Source organism: Squalius cephalus (assembly GCF_949319135.1).
Source record: "Squalius cephalus genome assembly, chromosome: 1".
Taxonomy (NCBI): Eukaryota; Metazoa; Chordata; class Actinopteri; order Cypriniformes; family Leuciscidae; genus Squalius; species Squalius cephalus.
This window is the reverse complement of record NC_137122.1, coordinates 22,293,373-22,309,089: the sequence shown is the minus strand read 5'-3', so window position 1 is coordinate 22,309,089 and position 15,717 is coordinate 22,293,373. Positions and strand designations below refer to the sequence as shown.

At 37.1% G+C, this 15,717-nt stretch overlaps 1 protein-coding gene across 1 annotated transcript; it reads left to right on the top strand.

The window, feature by feature from the left end:
• Positions 1-320: 320 nt before the first annotated feature.
• Positions 321-15,258, top strand: jpt1b (Jupiter microtubule associated homolog 1b). Its single transcript, XM_079882348.1, has 5 exons — positions 321-531; positions 3,055-3,194; positions 8,722-8,822; positions 10,261-10,291; positions 14,774-15,258. The coding sequence occupies exons 1-5, from the start codon at positions 476-478 to the stop codon at positions 14,902-14,904; spliced, it is 459 nt and encodes a 152-aa protein (XP_079738474.1). The 5' UTR covers positions 321-475; the 3' UTR covers positions 14,905-15,258.
• The last annotated feature ends 459 nt before the right edge of the window (positions 15,259-15,717 follow it).

Sequence of the window (15,717 nt, the reverse complement as noted above, 5' to 3'; positions counted from 1 at the left end):
GAAATATAATGTTAAATTATTATTGAATGTGACTATTGAAGTTTTATTGTTATGAACATTTTAATTTTTTATATTAAAAATTATTGTAAAATTCAAAGAAATTGGCGTTTATTAAGGTTTAACTTTAAAGTTTTAATGTAATTTATACATTTATAATGTAAATATGTGCACATCACGTTTTAGTAAATAGCCTATGGGTGATTCTGCAGTAAACCACATTACATGAATCCAGGAAGGCTGTTGTCTGATTGACGGCCGCTCCTCCAATCGAACGCCAGGGACCGCTGAGCTCTGTCCAATCAGGTCGCGCGTCGCCCCGGTGGGCGGGGTTTCGTGGGCTGGTCTAAAGGGCCGCTCCGTTGCGCTCGGATTTCAGCTGGTCCGGGCGGAGTCCATGCGGGATAAACGACTTACACGAATTCAGTCCAGCTGAAGGGTTTCTACCGCGGTTTAGCGAGCACAATACCCGCTCAACATGACTACGACGACCACTTTCACAGGCATGGAGCCCGGTGCCAAAAACAGCTCCAGGTAAATGGATTTAAATGGGTTTGTTGCGTTCGCCAGGCAGACAAAAGAAGAGCTGTAGGTGATGATGATGATGATGATGATGATGATGGTGGTGGTGGTGGTGGGCTGATGGATGGATTCATCCTCCAATACGCGAGTGCAAATGAAGCTAATCAACCTTAATATGTGGATTTTAATGGATTTAGCTTGATCCACATTTCCATTTGATCTGAATTCACCCAGACTGTCTGCCACCACCACCATCATCATCCTCTTCCTCCTGCCCATGAAGACCCATATCCACCCATATTCTGATGTGAGATCCAGTCCAGGCACATTATACCCAGGTTTGACGTGTATTTGATCTGATGTCTGGTGTTTTGCTGCCCAAACTTCACCCATTATACAGGAATTGGGTTGGCAGGCTGCCACTGCATCACAAACTGGGAGATTTGCTTTAAAGTTTTGTTTGCATTGTGCATTGCTTTATGATTTCATGAATGGATGCTTTCTCTGCTGCTTATTTCTTTTTTTCTTTTTTGTCTATCTGTTTAATCTCAGTCATCTGACTATTGAGTGTATCCTCGAGCTCTGGCCCAAAAATACACGCTCCATTGTCCTTAAAAGGTTTCTGATACTAGGCTTGGAACAGATGCATTGAACGCCTTCCAACCAGTGGAAGATTTGCACGTCCGGCCAAAGGACTGTGTGATCCAAACTAACTCATTTTTATTCTTTTTTAGGTGTGTTTGTGTGTGCAGAAATTATATCACTGTAACTTTCAAGCGAGCGAGGGAGGGATGGAGATGCATTCTGGCATTTGCATGTCAAAAAATGTTGCAGTGGCTTTTGTTGCACTGAAGCGAGGTTGCTTTTAAATGAGGATTCTGGCATTGTCTAGTTTCTAGGCATCCTTGGTGCAACATGTTGCCACCCTGACTGCTCATTTCCCTGTAAAATCCAAGTGATTTTCCCCATTTTTCCCTCTCCAAATCCTGTGTGTCTGGGGTTTCCCTCAGCAGGACGGCCAGAAATGTAGGTCAAGCCGAGAGCAGGCGTGTTTATTGGTCAGTCGGTCTGGTTTAGGGATGTTTTCAGCATGTATCTTGGGCTTGAGGAAGGATTTTTAATGGCATGTGTGTGTCCTGTGTCGGTTGGGTGGGGTCTCGAGCGACGCGGCCTTCTCCTCCTTCTCCTGCTAAAGTCCCCTGATCTGATCCCAAAGCTTTAGTCTGGTTAAGGCATTAGCTGTTTAACCAGTGCCTCCAGACGGCGCTGGATGGTTTTCTAATCTCCGCACCGTCGATTCCTCTGACAAAGGGAGCAGAAAGTCGCGTGTGGACGAGGCGAGAGCCTGACAGCTGCCGTCGGGTGTCAGCTGGTCTCCAGGAGGAGGTTTTCACAAGCATTGATTAGGGCTTCCCTCAGAAACATCAATCACAGGGCCACTGCTTTTCATCCGGGGTGCGCTGACACCCGCCCTCGTGTCTTTTTAATGATTCGACATATGTGCTGAATGAAAACCATCCAACGATGGAATCTGCACTTGTTGTGAGCAGATGAGCTGGACTAGTCAGCTGTGTGTGTGTGTGTGTGTGTCCAGTTTAGGGGTGGGCAGCAGTATGATTTAAAAAAATCCATTGTGTGAGTTGCTTTATATCAGTGTAACAGTTTACATCACAAAATATTCATTTATGCTCCCTAAGTGGTGCATATTTTTAATAACCATCTGGTAATTCTTGTATAGCTCAAACCGCAAGGTCATGCGTTCAATTACCAGGAAATGGATGAACCGATCAAATGTACATCATCTATTATAAGCATATGCCATGTGCAAAAATATTTTGCATAATCCACTGAACTAAATGCTCATGTGATTTTTGACTTCATTGACTATAAAGCATGTTTTATTGAACTTTCCTGCTTTAAATTATATTTTTATACAGTTTTGTAATGAATTTATGGTCATTTTAAAGACGTCTGGCAAGGTTTTAGATTTGGTAACAAATGAAAGAGCTTATATAATTACTATTGCTACTACCTATTGATAATTTAATTGTTAAATTATTTTTGAATGTAACCTAATTGACTATTGAAGTTTTATTGTTATGATTATTCTAGGCTATTTCTCTGAGTTTGCCATAAAAATATCCTTGTGCTTCTGATAATTCGTTAAATAATGTAATGTAAATGTGATGTTAGACTAATGAAAACATGTTTTCTGAAAACTGTTTCTACTGAAAAAACGTTAAATTCAATATTAACGCACCAAGTTGCATTATTGCTCGTCAAGCATAAACGACTGACACGCCCTGCTTTGAATTTCCGTGCGTTGCTTTATTGTTCTTACATTTAAACGACACAAACTGGTCAGTTCTACTGGTATCATGCTATTGAACTCTCCACCATTGACGTATTTTGCACAGTAAGTCATAATGTCCAGTGCTTCTTCTGATGGTGTGTTTCCGAGTGTCCTGAGGCCGAGTGTGTATGTGAGATTGATTAGTTGACTTGCGTGTCGTTCTTCTGACCGATGTCTCGTAGGGTGTTGCGTCCCCCTGGCGGAGCCTCTAATATCTCCTTCGGCACCGATGAGGAGAAGCCTGCACGCAAAAACAAGATGGCCTCCAGTATCTTTGCTGAACCTGACGACCCTCACGCCCACCGGAGGAACAACCCGCCAGGTACCACACACACACACACACACACACACACACACACACACACACACACACGCGCACACACGCACACACACACGCACACATCTGGTTCAGATTCTGCTTCTGGTCAGATCTGGGCTTGGTTAGCTTTTAAAGCTTGCGTTATCTGAAACCAGCATGGCATTGATGCCGGCCTTATGTTTTTAATTCATGATGTCTGTATATCTGATGTTACACGAACGTCTAAATGACCGTCCAGAAGTTTGGGGTCTGTAAGATTTCTGTACAGTTTTGGAAACGTTCTCTCCTCCTCACCAAGACTGCATTTTATTAGATCAAAAATACAGTAGAAACTGTAATATTGTGATATATTCTATTGTAATCTACAGTATTTTAAAATGTTATTTATTCCTGTGATCAAAGGAAAAAGAAAGCAATGTTTTTTTTATTTTGTTATATTTTGCAGTCTGTGTGTTAGTCCGTTTGTATGAATGTGTCCCTGTTGTTTCATTTGTAGGTCAGTTCAGTTTGGCTCTCACACACATGAGTCTAGTTGTGTTCTGTTGACCTCTTTTACAGGCCTGAACATTTGATCTGATTATTTGGACTTTTTTTTTATTTTTTTATTTTTTTATTTCTTTTTTGTATATGATTTGATTCATTCAAATATTTGGGGAAACAAATTTTCATGGACATTTCTCAACTGCCTGTTCCCTCACATGACCACGAGTGTGTCAGCATACTGTTAGCATGATGTCATTTCCTGGACTGATATCCTGACTGTCCAGTGATTCAGGAAGTGACTCACGATGTAGAGAATGTTAGTGTGTGACATCATGATTAAGCATCCATTACAGGACGGTCTGCTTTACACAGAGAAGTGCGTATTAATAAATAAACCTGCATTCAAAAACTCATTTTCAATTTCAGTGGGAATGTTTCCCAATATATGTCTTGGAGTAGCCCGTCATTAGTTTAGCAACATGTCCAACTCTTGAGTTGTTTCCCCCATGTGCTTCACATGCTGCTCCAGATCCGTCACTTATGTGGGATGTTGCCTTAGAAGGGAGTTGCCTATGTAGACAGCGAGGCGGCTCGGGGCTGTTTGTATGTTGGGAGTTTGACAGCATCTTTGTTTTGTGAAAAGGAACGTGTATTTGCATGCAGGAGCGTTTTGAATGCAGTCGTGCGATTAGCCCTGCACAAGCTCATATACGGATAAACGCTCGTATCGGGATAATCTGAGCTTTTGATTCAGCGCTAATGCTTCAGCCGGGCAGGTGCCGTTCCTATATCTGTTTATTCTCTCTGAAGGCCTTTGTTGGCTCTCTCTCCTGTGGGGTTTTGGATCCCGCTGCAGCGTTTGCTGCGTCTGGTTATTTTACAGCTGTAACTCGGGGAGCAAAACTCAAAATTCTGTAGCAAGCAACTTAGATATTCATAAGCTGATTATTGGTGCCCCAAAAAACCTCTCTGAATAGCTTTTAAAGATTTAAGACATATGAACTTCATGTCTTAAAGGGCTAGATCACCCAAAAATGTGAATTCTGTTCTAAACCCACACGACTTTTGTTCATCTTAGGAACAAAAATGAAGATGTTTTTAATGAAAATCCGAGTCTTTCCACTGAATGTCTATTCTGACAGTTCAGAACATTCATAAAGAGATCATAACTTATTTGAATACAATATCCTTTTTCAAATGATATTAGACAATGTTTTTATTCAGAAAATATATTGATAGACATTTTTAAAAAGGTTTCTCATGGAATAATTTTAGAATTTCTATCATTTATTGGAAAATTTAGTATTTCTATCGTTTTACTAAATTGAAAGATTATATGTAATTTTTATGATTACTGTTGTTATTGATATATATTTAGTATGTTTTTGTATATTGATTTAAGACAGAATTGTTAAATTATTGTAAACAAGTTGTTGAAGTGATATTATAATCAGAACTATTTTTTTTTTAAATTGAAATACTTGATTGCAATGAATAAAGCCATTGCTGCTGATATGGCGTTAAATAATTCATAAATCATAAAAACTAATGCATATGAATCTAGCAGTTTAATACAAGTCTTCTGAAGAGACTGGATGGCATTATATGATGAACAGATTTAATTAATGCTTTTATTCTCAATATTTTGGTCATTGAACAAGCGGAAGAATTACAATATGGTAAACAGAAGCTCAAACATGCTTGACTTCATTAACAATATCGTCTTTAGTTTTTTTTGAAGACCAAAGTCTTGTGTTTGGAACGACATGAGTGAGTAATTGGTGACTGAATTTTCATTTTTGGTTGAACAAACCCTTTATGGTCTTGAAACTTGACTTTCTAAATGGCTTTGTTTCCCGGTAATTTTTTGGGAAACTCTTGGCCTTTTTATGTGCGCCGTATATCACGCGGTCCATGTCGGATGTGTGGATTTTCTCTCATAGTCTTGCTCTGATTGAATGAGCTTCTCTCCTGCCGGACAGGAAGTGTGTTGTGTTGGCCAGAGGTGCCGGACAGGACGTCGTTGTGATTGTCCATTGTGTTTTGGAAATGGTTTCGATTTTTATTTGTTTTTTTGTTTCAGCTAATGGATTGTAACGGGCGGTTCCAGAAGTAAAAATCACATTCACATTTTTGTCCATTAAGGCAAGACACCACAGGTGAATGGGGTCAACCTTTAAGTAATTGATATCAGCATAGTACCTTACCAGTCGATTAATCTCAGTACATTAAAGGGAGACTTCATCGATTAGCATTAAGCTTTGTATCAGTAGAAACCCGGTAGTATTTTCGAATAACTGTGCTTCCCTCCCTCATGTCCCCCTGAGACGTGAGATTTCTGTATTGTGTGTCTGGAAAAAAAAAACCTCAGATGACGCAAAAATCGTCATTTAGCGTCATCAGAGGCTTCTTTGTCCAGAGGCGAGAGACTACAGCCAGTAGGAGGAGCTCGTCCCGCATGTCTTCAACCCGCCCATAGGGGGAGCTCACTATGAAACGCCATCTTTTCAGTTTCGAGTCGACTAGTAGCCTAGTTGTATCATTTCTTCCGACACTGCCCTCTGTAACCGGTAGGCGGGGCTTGGGAGTGGCCTCGTAGGGCAGCGAAGCAAGTGCATTCTGGGAGTTGTTGTCTTTCATCGACATGATGTTCTGGCTTTTCTCAGTCTATAAGGCACCAACTTCTAAAATAATTTCACATTTCTACTACATAAATGACCCAATTTAAATGCACATTCATCTTTCCAGCGGTGAAATATCCCTTTAAGGCATTTGTTTTGTGTTACATGATTAGATATACATTTAGATATGCACTCATTTTCCTATTTGATTCCAGAAGATTTATCTGAACATTAGATGAAGCCAAATTCAAAGTTCTTGTTTGATTTAGTTGACACATTATAGTTAAAGGTTTTTACAGAAGGGATTTCTGATATCTTTTTTTATCACTTCATAAATCAGAAAATACTGTCAACAGCCAGAAAAACTAACCATGTTTTTAGGAATGACATGTTCTATAAATCAGTGTGAATGATATATGAACAAACCCCTCAGTAAAAACCTTCAGAATATAGATGAGAATAAAACTGTAAAGTTTGGTGTGTATAAGTGATGCTGAAGTGGAGAAAAAAACTTTAAAGATGTGTATTGTAATTGAAATCTACAGGCGCAAATAGATAAAGTGCAATAAAATAAACACTTAAATGTGTCTTCTGGATGTTTTCTGTCCACTAGTCTGAAAGTAGTGGTTATGGAAGTGAAAATGTACCAAAATCTCAAAACTGAACAATGGTTTTGCCTAAAGTGTATGGCGTTTTTTTTTTTTTTTATAATAATGTATAAAACTTTACAGATAGACTGAGCATGAACTGTCACTCAGATCACAAATAATGCAAAATTGTCTGATTTGTCGTTAAACAGCATTATGTTTTATTTTTTTAATGTAAACTCTAAAAATTAGATTTGGGTGGATCCATAATGTTGAAGATTAGGAGAGAGTCTGTCGATTCATTAAAAAAGCAGTTCTTCCCTTCTCCATTGACATCCATTCAAACATGGCCTCGTCTCCCTGCCAGTGCTGTGTGTAGCACTAGTCTTTGTCTGTTTTTCTTTTCTTTTTTTCTGCTAACCTTGAAGGCTTGTCTCAGTAGTACTCCTGTTGAAAACTTCACTTCCCATAATCCTACAGGATGGCTGTTACCATGGAAACAGGAATCACTGCAAAATGGCTCAGCAGTGACCGGACACTCCCATGAAACGCTGTGAATGATGTAATCGAGTCCGTTTCCCTACAGCCTCAAACTACTTGTGTATTTATACATTTTTGTGAATATTGTAACTAAATTAGCAGTTTTATTTTGTATTGTTTATTTGGTTACATTATTCACAGTGCTCCATGGGTTGAGTAGTTGACTGAGTGAAAGTTTTCTTACAACTTTCTTATTTTATATTTAAATTATTTTTTACTTTAATCAAAATGTGTGAGATTGTGATTTATTTCAGAGCTGGTTTGGTTGCTGTCTCAGAAACTCTTTAACTTTCTCCATTGACAGAAACACTTCCTGTGTGTGTGTCACTATTGAGCTCGTTTAAAGTTCATAATCACTCCATTGACAGACAATAGGATGCTGCAGTTGTTAGACTCTAATAGACAGTCAAACAAAATGCTCTTTGTTTGCATTTCAACACATGAGAAGCAAACTGTGATTCTCCTAGATGTGTTTAGCACTTTGACCTCTGGGTCACGTCACACTCAAAACACTCATGAAAGCCTTGAGGGATGGGATGTGTGTGTGTGGATGGATATTTCTACTACAGATTTTACTCATGTAAAACTTATATGGATTTAGATTTTTTTCATTTCAAAGTTTAGTAATTTGTGTTTGTAATTTGTGTTTGTAATTTTTATTCATTTTTGGGGGTTTTATTTTAAATGTCAATATAGGTTAAGTTCAGTTTTTAGTTTATTTTTGTACTTCTAAACTTAAGGCACCATTTTATTTATTTCAGTTCATGTTCATTTTTTTAAAGTAATGAAAATGTTTGTTTTTTTAATTATTATTATTAATGGTTTTAGTTGACGATGATAATAACCCTGATGTCATCTCTGGTAATAAGCATGTCTGTTAATAGCAGCTCACTCACGTCACTGGATGCTTTTTTCACACACACATTAAACAAACCAGATGCAAATGTGTGTCTTGTTTATGTCAGCAGCGGATTCAAGAAAACACGGTATCATCATGTCATTGTGATGCCATTTAAAACGCTTTGTTTTATGACCCTGATATTACTATCAACATCAAGCGCTGACCCAATACTCTACCAGAATTGTCTAAATCAAGTTCATGATCATTTATCATGGATTGCATTGGACAAGCGATATGGAAAACGTTTAATCTGAGATGAGTGAATAGGAAGATTGACTGAGAAATGCTGCACCTGATATTGTTATAGTTTGAGATGTTGGGCGGTAGAGTTTGTTTGGATGCTCAGCCAAAGGTCCTGTCGTGTTATTGATGAACTGTGTGTGTGTGTGTGTTCACAGGTGGAGAAGCGACGGGCGTCCTGTGCGGTGAACCCTCGGCTCCTCTGAGACGGTGCCAGCCCGCCATCGTTTATGATAACGGCACTCCCGCCAACAGTCTGGTGAGTGCAAGTGCTAGTGCCCCCCCCCCCCCCCCCAAAAAAAAACTAATAATAATTCTAAAAATAATAATTTATTTAGAATTTTGATTTATTTAAAGAATTTATTTAGATTTGTCTTAAGTGTGCAATGATTAATCATGTACGGTAAGGCCAGACATGTTCACGACAGACAGAAAATACATACATATTCTGCAACCCTTTATCTAAAAAAAACGATAATAAAAATAAATATTTATTGTAAATGTATTTATTTTGAAGATGAACGAATGAAAATAAGCAAAATTAATAAAATTGAACCTGCTATAAATGAAATTATTTTTAAGAAATACTTTTTGCAACATTTCATCACAATAAAAAATCAAATAAAGCAATCGAGTACTATAATGCCAGATACATTTGTGACGGGCAGAAAATGCATAATCAAAAATATAAATGCTTTATCAATTTCATTAAAATAAATGAATAAGAAATCAAGTGCTATAAGGCTAAAGACAATCGAGACAAACAGAAAATACACGTTTATAATAAAGATTTATTTTCATTTATTTTCATTTATTTCTTTTGATGAAATTTGTTTTCTCCAATGTTTCATAATAATGATTTTGCTTAATTTAAAAAAAATATTATTATTGTACTAGTTGAGACTTTTAAGACAAACAGGAGTTCATTAAAATATTTTTTTTATTCTCCTTTTTTGTAAAAGGTCTATCAAATGAGCATTTGTGTTTCTGTGCAGTCGACTGTGACTTCGTTCAGAGGGGTTTAAATTATGATCATAACTGTATTTGGTGTCACAGTAGTGCTGTAAACTGACTGTATGTGTGTCTAAAATAACACGGTTAGCTGGGTGGGGTACAAATTAACAGCCGCAGGGCACACACACACACACACACACACACACACACACACACACACACACACACACAGACACACAGACACACAGACACACACACACAGCTGTTCTCTGGGTCAGTAAAACCGCAGCTCTTTATGTGGATGGACTTCATTCATTTGTCCTTCACAGGAGGAATTTATTACTCATTTTATCTTGTTTTTTTTTTTTAACAAACTTTCTATTTTCTGTCTTGAGTGTCTCTGCTCTTATAGCACATAATTAATTATTGCACACTTTTATTAACATGATCTTTCATCAAAACTCATTGTAACTTAATCTGCCTCTGAAATGTTTTTCAGTTGATGTAATAAATGCAGACAGAAATAATAGAATTAATACTTCCTGATCTATAAAATCAAGTCCTGCCCTTTATTTTCCTACTGTATATTCAGTTTCACTCAGAAATGTCACATTAAAATGTTATAAATGGCATTTCATGTTGTCAGGACAGGAGAGACTGTATTTAATACTGAATCTTGACAAATACTGTCCAGGTTTGTTTAATAGAGGCATCTGATCTCAAATCTGCTCTTGTTTTGGCAGGATCAAAATGAATACGAGCAAGACAACAACGGTGAGAATCATTTGTGAATCTCAGTGTTTTCATCTCTCTCTCTCTCTCTCTCTCTCTCTCTCTCTCTCTCTCTCTCTCTCTCTCTCTCTCTCTCTCTCTCTCTCTCTCTCTCTCTCTCTCTCTCTCTCTCTCTCTCTCTCTCTCTCTCTCTCTCTCTCTTCTCTCTCTCTCTCTCTCTCGTGTCTCTGTCTCTCTCTGCGTGTGTGTGTCTCTCCGGTGAAGCGTGACTCACATTTGTTGAGGAATGCTGCTAATAAACGGTTTGCTGAGGTCTGCATTAGTTCTGGAATGTTCCTCTCCTCCGTTAACGGCGTACACACACACAGACACACACACACACACACGCACACGTTCCATGACTCCACGTCTGCTGGCCTCCGCTTCAGTCTGGTCTTCTCATTAAGGACAGCTGAGTAACACTGGTTCTGGATCTCAGATGACGGTCGCTCTCGCGGGACAGAATGAGGGAGTTACAGTAGAAACCCAAAACGTCTAGAGTTCAAGACAATCACGGTTTCAAGGTCGCATGCTGATTTGATGTGCTTTCATCATGTGTTGGCACGAGTAATTTTCTTATTTTTTTTAAGCAATGGTCAGTGAAAAGAAGTGCTTAACCTTGATGTTGATCAACAAACTCAGGAGGTCAAACTAAAAATTAGCTTTTATTTTACATTAATTTAGAGGACATCTAAATACAGTTTTAAGCTTTCATTTATTTGTTTTTTTTCCCCTCTTTTAAATGTTTTACAGATAGATTTTAAATTTGTGTAAAATTATTTGTATTAAATGTTCAAAGTTTGTAAATGTAATAACTTGCATTAGTATTAAATGTATTAACTTTTTGAATTTAATATTTTTTGTTTAATGTTTTATAATAATAATAATAATAATAATAATAATTTGTATTTGTAATCTTATTTTACATTTATTCTACTACTACTAATACTCATAATAAAAAAAAAAAAAAAAAAAAAAATAATATTTTATTATTATTACCGGTATATAGTAAAATTATGTAAATAATATTAAAAATAAAAATTGTTATATAAAATATTAATAAACTAAACAAATATAATATTAAATTCAAAAAGTTAATACATTTAATGATAAAATAAGTTATTACATTTATAAACTTTGAATATTTATTAATAATAATTATATAATATAAATTACTACATTTATAAACTTTGAACATTTTAATATTACATTTTAAAAGTTTTTAAAACTAGGAAATAGATGAAAAATGCTAGCAGTAATAGCAAGGTCTAAGATTTTGTATGACACTCACTCTAGTGACTAATGTTGGTTTATAGTTTACAAATTATAAAAAAAAAAATTTTTAATGGGTAAAATCATTGTTTGCACTTTTTTTTTTTTAACTACAATGAATATTATCAATTCAGTAGATATTTGTAGTCTAAAACTAGTAACTTTTTCATGCCGTTTAATGGCATATACTGTAGCTCTCACTACAAACACAGGCTTTGTGCCTCTAATGTCTGTGTGTCCTGTGATAGTAAGGGAATCAGTATTCATGGCATGTTAGTGGTTGATCTGGGTTCATATAACGAGTGTTTGTTTACCAGTCCTGCTCTAGTCTTCATGTTCAGCCGTTAGTCAATGCTGATCGTGTAAATATTATCCTCTTCTGGGGTCTTCATGTCTGCTGGGTTTGGCTTTTTACCAGTTAACACGTTTGCATACTATCTGACTTCAGCTTCTCTGAGCAAATGCTTTATCAGAATACAAACATTAGTGTTAAGAGTCGTTTTCATTTGATAATGCTGTATAAAAACTAAACTTTAACCTGCAAGATTCTCTTCAGCCTGTTGTGTTTCTACAGTCAGTTTTCTTTCAGGTCAGTTTATGCAAATGTCCACTATATATTGCAGTTTGTACTTGTTGCATTATGAATTGAGCTGACACATTTCTGGACACAATATATAGATTTATAAATGCATTTGCAGTCATAAAGTTGTGTAGAGTATATTTCAGGGCTTACTGGTGGATGCTTTCCCTCTGATGGTACGAATCATTTTGTGAGATATTTTTCCGAGTCACACTTTACTGAACACTTAAACACTTAGATAAACTTCCTGGAAATGTTCGATCTGTCTGAATGACAAGCTGTTACGTTTCCATCACCATAAAATGCAAATATACCGACCTTTAAACCATTACAGACTCGGCCCTGATGTGCTGAGTGAGTTTGTGAATGTTGATCCAGTCATTGATGGTACTGATCCAGTTTTGTTTTGACATCCATAGATAGATATCAATAAAAAATACAAATACAGTCTTTCTGGAGCAGTGCTTCTCAACTGGCTTTGCTTCTGGACCCAGTCTTTACATATACGATAAACCATTTTAGTTCTGAGGTGTCAAAAGACTAAATGCTTACTCAAAATCAAACATTGAAATGCATGACATGGATTTTTTTAATTGTTAATTTTAGTGTTCCTTTTAAAGTTTTTTTGCACGCTCACACACGCAAATATATATGTGAAAAAACTATTTTCAACCTTCATTCTGAGCCTCTGTCTGAAATGATCAGTTTTTAAGGTGTGGCTCCTTTAAGGCTTGTCAGTAAACGGCCACTGTTATAATTGGTTAATGTCAATGCATAGGAAACAGTACTAACGCCCACTCGCTATTGAACGAGTAAGTGTTTTGAAAACATTATCCAGTTAAAACTGTCATGTATGGACAGATCTTTATGAAATCATTTACTTGTGGTTTGTGATTCAGCCGCTGTAAGATCCAATCCAGTCACTGCTTCATCTTTCAACAAAAGTTTCTTTGGAACTCTCCATTACACTGTGCCTCGTTTACAAAACAAAATGCTCCGAACAAACATATAGTCCTCCGACCTGATCCGGGGTGCCATTAAAATGAATCATCCACTTGTTTCCGATGCTGGGATCCTTCTTGAAGTCTCTACAGAGACACAAACAACTGTTTAAACTGGTTCTTTCACTCTTCCATTGGTCCTATTGTCGACAGACTCAAGTGTCAGAAACTGAATGCACATCTGTAAACTGTATCAGTGTAGACAGCGTCAGTGGTTATAATGGATTTATATTTGCTTTTGACGCGACGCTCACATGCAGTGTAGGCAAATCTCCACCTTGGGATTATTATAAGGTTCTCTCTGCATTCTGAGCAGTTTTGAGATATTGAGCTTTAAAGTGTTTGCATTTCATACTACTTTGTAGATAGACCCTTTTTGTTTTCTAAAAAAATAAAAAGTCCTAAAATGTAAGTTGTCACAGAATAAGAATATGTAAATGACTGACAAAATGTTGCACAAGTGTCAGATAGAACCTTATAATTCCATTTAGCGACTAAACACTATGGTGTGATGTATAACTATTGGTCTGGAGGCAGTCATATGCACGTGTGTTTGCCCTGGTGATGTCACAGATCCCACTATATCAAAACGAGTCATTTTTGGAGCTTGGTCCTATACATGTTCTGCTTATGAGGATGGTTTAAGCTATTAAACTTGCAGGATTTTTTTAATAGTACAAAGACATTTTATATGTCAAAAGATATTGAGTTATGTCACAATCTCTTTAACTCCTTTCCCGCCTTTGACAGATTTTTCCTGCTTTCTGCATTTTCACTGTTATATGGAAGGGGGCGCTATTACACTTCTTCTGAAAGAGTTCAGAATCTCCTGATCAAAACACATGAGAAGAAGCAGAAATTAGCTATCTCGCATGTAAGCAAATGTATATGTAAAATAATGCGATCATCAACATTAAACGGCATATAAATCAAATATGCTTAATGTTACTGAATGAAATGTCGACCCAAGGACGAGCTATAGGACTGGATTTTTGGATCAAAACATAGAGAAGACTTTGTCTTTGAGGAAAACACAATTTTCTCTGCTTTTTGCTCAAATGTTGCCTTTTTTAATGAAACTTACCCACATTCAAGTGTTGATAAAAGACTGCATTTTGCTAGAATAAAACTGTTTTTTGTTTTAAAACAGAGGCTCTGATTTTTTCTTTTGATGTAGTGCATGTTCAGATATGCCATGAAACTTGTGAACATGATAAATTTCTTCCGCTGGCTGGCAACGTTTTTCAAAAACTCTGGCGGGGAAAAAGTTAACAAGAAATGGCTAAACCCATTGATATGCAAAGTTATTAAACTGAATAGGACACTTGCTTTAAATGCAGATTATGGGGAACATGGTTTATGAATTATTGGCAGCATGAAACATTCTAATGTCATATGCATATTTTCTTTTGTGTAGTTTTATTAATCGTTTTTGATGACGAGGGAAGGTCACACAAACACGTCCATGTTGCATCTTCATAATTTACCAAGCGACATGACTTGTCAGGCAAATATTATAGTTTGAGTGTAAGCCAGCATGTGGTGAGTTGTGAAGCCCTGTCACGAACAGCAGAGGGAGTAGTAGAGCTCCACTCGAGTCCTAACCGTTGTCCATCTGTGTTTGTTCTCCAGACGAGGTGGTGCCGGAGCAGAAAGAGGAGTCCAGCCAGCCTTCTGCCCCGTCTGCTGCCGCCCCGTCTGCTGCCAACCCGTCCGGCCGGAGGAACCCACCCGGGGGAAAATCCAGCCTGATCCTGGGCTGAAACGGCCTGAAACTGAACTATCTTCGCTCTTTCTGTCTGTTTTCTTTTTTAAAAAAGGAATTCCCCTTCCTCTTCACTCTACTTGTGAGCCATGGAAATTTTTTGTCCTCCACCGTCTTTTCATTTTTTCTATTGCAAAAACAAAAAAAGAAAAGGATCGTTGACAGAAGCACTTTATGTAAGAGGTCCGTTTCAGCCGCTCCCGCAGGAATAATGGCATGAGAGATTCAGATCGACTTTTAAATCTGCCCTGGTGTAAATCATTTAAGGAAAAAGGACAACAAAAAAAAAAAGAAAAGATTTGTTGCGCAAAATTTCTAAGTACAAATAAAGATTGATATGAATTTCACTGTGTTTGTGTTTGCTTGAAGTGTTATTGTCAAAACAAAATGTCTACTTGCTTGTTTAGTAAAAGGTCAATATGAGGTGACATTAATTTAGGGGCCTTTTAATATATTACAATCAATTTAGCTTTGTAAATGTGCATTTTGCCCATTTTTGTTCTTGGCTAATTGGTAATAAAGGGTGCTGAAGTTTTGGTATGTGTTTTAAACCAACTTAATTTAGCATTGTTTAATGTGGAAACGCATGACTGAGTCTTAAGTCTGCGCTAACTCTCAAATGTTGACTCTTCTGTTAGGGGGTAACAGTTTAGGACTCAAGGACCAGATGTTTGAAAGAAGACTCGGAGTCAGAATTATAATAAATTGAAGAAAAGTTTTATTGAAGATAGTTTGCAGTTTCATCAGCAGAAGTCAGCTTCAAGATTCACACAGGAGTTTGTAGGCCGCCCCGCTTTCATTTACACAGATC